Below are 5,000 nucleotides of genomic sequence, written 5' to 3' on the forward strand. Positions count from 1 at the left end.
GATGAACTGTGCTACACGCACCACTTACATTTGTATCAGTAGTGTAAACTTCTAGTGATTGTCTTTCCTACCAGATAATATGAGCAAAACTGAAGTTTCAGAAGTTCAATAGACTGCAGAGTTTCTTTTTTTTTTTCTGTTCTTGAAATGTATGTACCTTGGCATGCATGAGCACAAGTCGTCGAATAAATGCTGGCCTCCGACATATGCGCGTTATAGTGAGAAAGTCCCGGAAGGGCGGGGGGGGGGGGGGTATACTTCCAGAAAAATTGGGTGGGGGTGTGCGGCAGGCTTCCTGAAACACTTATACCCTATTTCAGACCAAAATCTGTGATTTCCCAGACCCTATTTCAGACCTGATAAAATATTTGATACCCTATTTCAGACCTGACCCTTAAATCAATACCCTATATCAGACCTGTCTCATAATCAGTTCCCTAAGTCATACCAATCTTAAAGGCAATGTTTATACGCTTTTTTAAAGTAGGATACACAGCTGGTGTAAACATTTGAAAATGGTCTTATCATCCAATGATGAAGAAGTAGCTGCCTCTAAAAAACATACCCAATTCAAGACTTGAGTGCACAAACCACACCCTATTTCAGACCAAACTGGTCAAAGTTGACACCCTATTTCAGACCAAACTGGTCAAAGTTGACACCCTATTTCAGACCAAAACGGCTAAAAAACCATACCCTTTGGTGCCTTACATACCTATATAGCCCACATAAGGGATTCACCACCCCCGGGGTAGAAAGTCAGGACAACCATAAGAAATTACCTGTTCTGTGTCCGGTTTTATCTCTCTCACGAATACCTGTGAGTCCCACCTTCACCGTCTGCTTCCCATTAGTTACTGTTTTCACGCCTCTAGAAGACAGCAAGATAAAACCAAACATATACACTTAAGGAAATTTGCAGTGTGCAACAACATAGCTACTATAGCCAGTAATCGTCTTCATTTTTATGACGACGTTTTAAGATATAAACCCAAACATTTTGCAAACGAAGGTACGCTGAATCAGGAAAGCCTGTTACGGCCGGACATGAAGGCATAACGCCCACAAGGTAGAACATTGCATGAAAGAGTCTGGAACTTGAAATTGATGAGCTGGAACTAGAACCACCGCCCCACCATCCTTCACACTGCCCAATTACATCCATTGTTAGGATGATGACCACCAGTAACACAGATACCGCTGTGCATACTCTCATGCTGCTCGCTTGTAGCCTGTGTACAGCCGCCCGCTCTCCGAAAAAAAATTCGGAAAGGAGCGTCTGTGATTTACCGTTGGTAATCGTGTTCAATACCATGTGATTTTTCCTGGAATGTGTGGAAAATGATTTGATTGGTTATTACCCGTCGATCATTACATTATTGAAAGAACGAGTTTTGATTGGCTTTTATTTTAATTTCTCCACATCAACGCCGTGAGAACCAAGGTGAGAAATTTTACGATGAGTTCGTGTATACCTTGTGCATGGTAAAAAATACGAATACAATTTTTTGATGGTCTAAGAGATATTTCTTTTAAAGTATGTGCGGAATTCTTATCTATGGAGTATAAAGTGGAAATCGATTCTTCGTACATCTTCGTAGGAATTGTTTGTGTCAGTGCTGAAGACACGAATTTCAAAGCGCTCCTGACGAATCTTCACGAGGTGAATATCGCACGATTCAAAAGACTGTTCACTCGAAAACGTCTCCCGCTATCCCATTACCAGTCAATGTAATCCCAACGCCTTGCTCTGACCAGCCTAGCCATTCTCAAGAACAATCTACAAAGCGTGTTGCCCTGGATAATTTGACATGTGTACATATCGAGGAAAAATTTTAGCTTAGTTTTCGTTTAGTTGATTTTTGCCGCATTTTTTATTTTTAATTACAAAATAAATATATATTAAACTACGAGAGATATTAAATAATCAATAAAAGAAAAGCATAAGGCGAGGATGCCCATATATAACCATCAGCAGCTCATCGGCAACGATCGGTGCTGCTCTGAAGATAAGAGCCCTACCCGGTTGGAAGAATTGCAAATAATTATATCCTTTCCTTTTAAGAGTGATTCTATGCCATAAAACCAAGGAATCTTAAAACTATCGGAAACGCTCTTCAGTGCACGTTTGGAATCTACCTCATTGATCACCATTTTGAAAATTTAGCTCCACAGAAATATGAACCACGTAGATTTTGGTCAGCGTAGATCACTCAATAATATATGCAAATTTATTCCAGAACACGATCACCAACAGTAAATCACAGACGCTCCTTTCCGGGTTTTTTTCTGAGAGCGGGCGGCTGTACACAGGCTACTCGCTTGCGACTTGGAGCGCGATCTACAGCTTGATGAAGTCCACCAACTGACTGATGTCAAGCTTGATGGACTCGCGCGCTTTTATGAACCAAGAACGAGGAAGTAAAACCGACGCTGCGACAGATTTATCCAGACAGGATGCGGAGTGTTCATGCTGAGAATGGCTGCGAATTAAGTTCCTTCAGAGCAAGATCTTGGGCTTCTCATAGTCGAAATTTTTAAAACCTTTAAGTCTTTCCTCTGGGATGTTAAAATGGTTGCCTTTACCTCCCGGATTGTTTACGTGCCTAAACGTCTCTAATTCGAAAGTTTTCTCTCAACAATGGGAAATTTGGTGTTTTTATGGCGATTCGGACCGAACTTGCCTTGTGATGCGAGGGCAATTCGTGGGACGAGATCGCCGCGAGTCACCAGCCTTTCTTCTCCTTATGACGGGAAATGACAACTAACGACATTGTAAAAATTCGAAAGCCACAAACCCGGCTAAAACTGACACAGTTTGCCCTCCGATTGCACAGAAAAGACGAGGACAGCGGTATGTACAGGTAAGCGAAGTTTATTTCTACATTTACAGCTTACTTTATCATTTATGAGCTCAAAGTTAATTTTCCCATACAAAGTCTATAAATTGTATACCGAGCTTGGGCTGCCTATGGATATAGTACAGTTTGTTTGGTTATGCGTGATAATGCGAATGCAGATAATTCAGCAAAGTGAACGTGTGTGGTTTTGAGTTTGAAGCTTCGCGCGCGTTAAAGAAAGCCATAATTAACTTAAGGACGTTCGCGCCAATTGTTTCTGCGCATCCTTACTGCGCACGCAAATGCACACGCCACGTCATACACGAGCGCGCGCGCTAAGTAATAAAATGAGAAATGATAGGGCAAAAGGCCATTGCTATAGCTTTGCCTGGATTTAACGCTCTTGGACGTTCGGTGACCCCTATTTCTCTTTCCAGAAACGGATTTTATTTACAATTATCTCCACGTTGTCCAAAAATGAACAAAAATTCAATGTGGGAAGTTAAAAAAACTTCAAGATTTCTGCTCACGGGACATCAAATCCTGCCATCTTGCGGCTGCAAGGCGCGTGAAACTTTGGTCGCTAAATGCGAACTTGATCTTTAAGGAACCTCACCAGTTGACTAAATTCACTTAATAAGTCCACTTTAACAATATTTGGCAGAGAAGATTGCACTTCAAAGATTTAATTGCAATATATTTGGGTTTACAGACACTGGCCTTACTCGCTAACGAAGCCCGATTTTGTCACATTTTGGGTGTTTTTCCGGGCATGTTCTCTCCAAAACGAAGTCGGTGACCCCTCATTTTTTTTACATTTCTGACATAACTAACTCATTATCTTACAGTGGTAAAAGTTTCAGAAAAAAATCAATGTTGAAAAATTTTCGCGCGAACGTCCTTAAAATGTTCATATATTCGGATTCTTCATTTTATTATCTTTTCGGTGATATTATAGTTTGCTGGAGTTGAGTAACTGCAGAATTCCCCCACCACATCGAGTATCTTAACAAGCTGGCTACGCGGTACGGGTTACGCGGAAAGAATTAAAGTCAAGATGGCGAAGTATCTTTACAAGCTGGCTACGCGGTACGCGGTACGTGGAAAATTTAAATTCTGGTGTACTCTAACCCTAACCCTAACCGAACCGTAAAATAAAAGCTAAAATTTTAAACGAGTGCTTAGGCTTAATCAGTAAACGCGTGCTATATTCTTCACACGGTCTCGGTAAAAAGAGTAGTTAACCGAACCGTAAAATGAAAGCTAAAATTTTGAACGAGTGCTTAGGCCTAATCACTGAAACGAGTGCTTAGGCTTAATCAGTAAACGAGTGCTATATTCTTCTCAAGGTCTCGGTAAAAAGTTTATTTAACCGAATCGTAAAATGAAAGCTAAAATTTTAAGAGTGCTTAGGCCTAATCACTGGAACGAGTGCTTAGGCTTCATCAGTAAACGAGTGCTATATTCATCACACGATCTGACGATTGTGTTAAAAAGCGTAGTTAAGCGAACCGTGAAATGAAATCTTAAATTTGTAGGCCTAATTTCCGAAACGAACGCTTAGGGTTAATCAGAAAACGAGGGCTATATTCTTCACACGATCTCGTTAAAAATTCTAGTTACCCGAACCGTAAAATGAAAGCTAAAATTTTAAAAGAGTGCTTAGGCCTAATACTGAAACGAGCGCTTAGGCTTAATCAGTAAACGAGTGCTATATTCAGCACAAGATCTCTGTTGTCAGGTTTTCACGTTGTTAATACTGGTGACGCGCGCTCTTCCGAGTCCACAGTTCCACAGTCTCTTGTCTGTGGAATTACTTAGGCTTTGACGCTTTAAGAACGAGGAATGTCACGGCGTACCGCATACCGCGTAGCCAGCACATATAACATCGCTGCGCCATTTTGAAATTTAGTTCATTTGGAATTTAGTCCAAGTGGCGGGGTATTCTACAGTATTATGCATTCCTATTTCTGGGTACCGCGTACCGCGTAGCCGGCTACGTGGAATATAGTTCGAGTGGCGGGGTATTCTGCAGTTAAGCCGGAGTTTTACCGAAAACAACGCGCTTACGACAGATTCCCCGGAAGGCACCCCAAAAGGTGCAACCTTAAGAAATAACCTTAATTTAAGTTTAATTTTGGATGAATATGGAGCATGAAG

At 41.2% G+C, this 5,000-nt stretch overlaps 1 protein-coding gene across 1 annotated transcript in view; it reads right to left on the reverse strand.

Annotated features, from left to right (window-relative positions):
• LOC138053642 (uncharacterized) overlaps positions 1–5,000 on the reverse strand; it is an 11,162-nt gene that overhangs the window by 5,646 nt on the left and 516 nt on the right. The window contains exon 2 of the mRNA XM_068900238.1: positions 783–871. Within this exon, the coding sequence (XP_068756339.1) occupies positions 783–871 (89 nt within the window). The remainder of the gene's footprint in view (positions 1–782; positions 872–5,000) is intronic.

The sequence above is a fragment of the Montipora capricornis genome, chromosome 1, assembly GCF_036669925.1.
Source record: "Montipora capricornis isolate CH-2021 chromosome 1, ASM3666992v2, whole genome shotgun sequence".
Classification (NCBI taxonomy): domain Eukaryota; kingdom Metazoa; phylum Cnidaria; class Anthozoa; order Scleractinia; family Acroporidae; genus Montipora; species Montipora capricornis.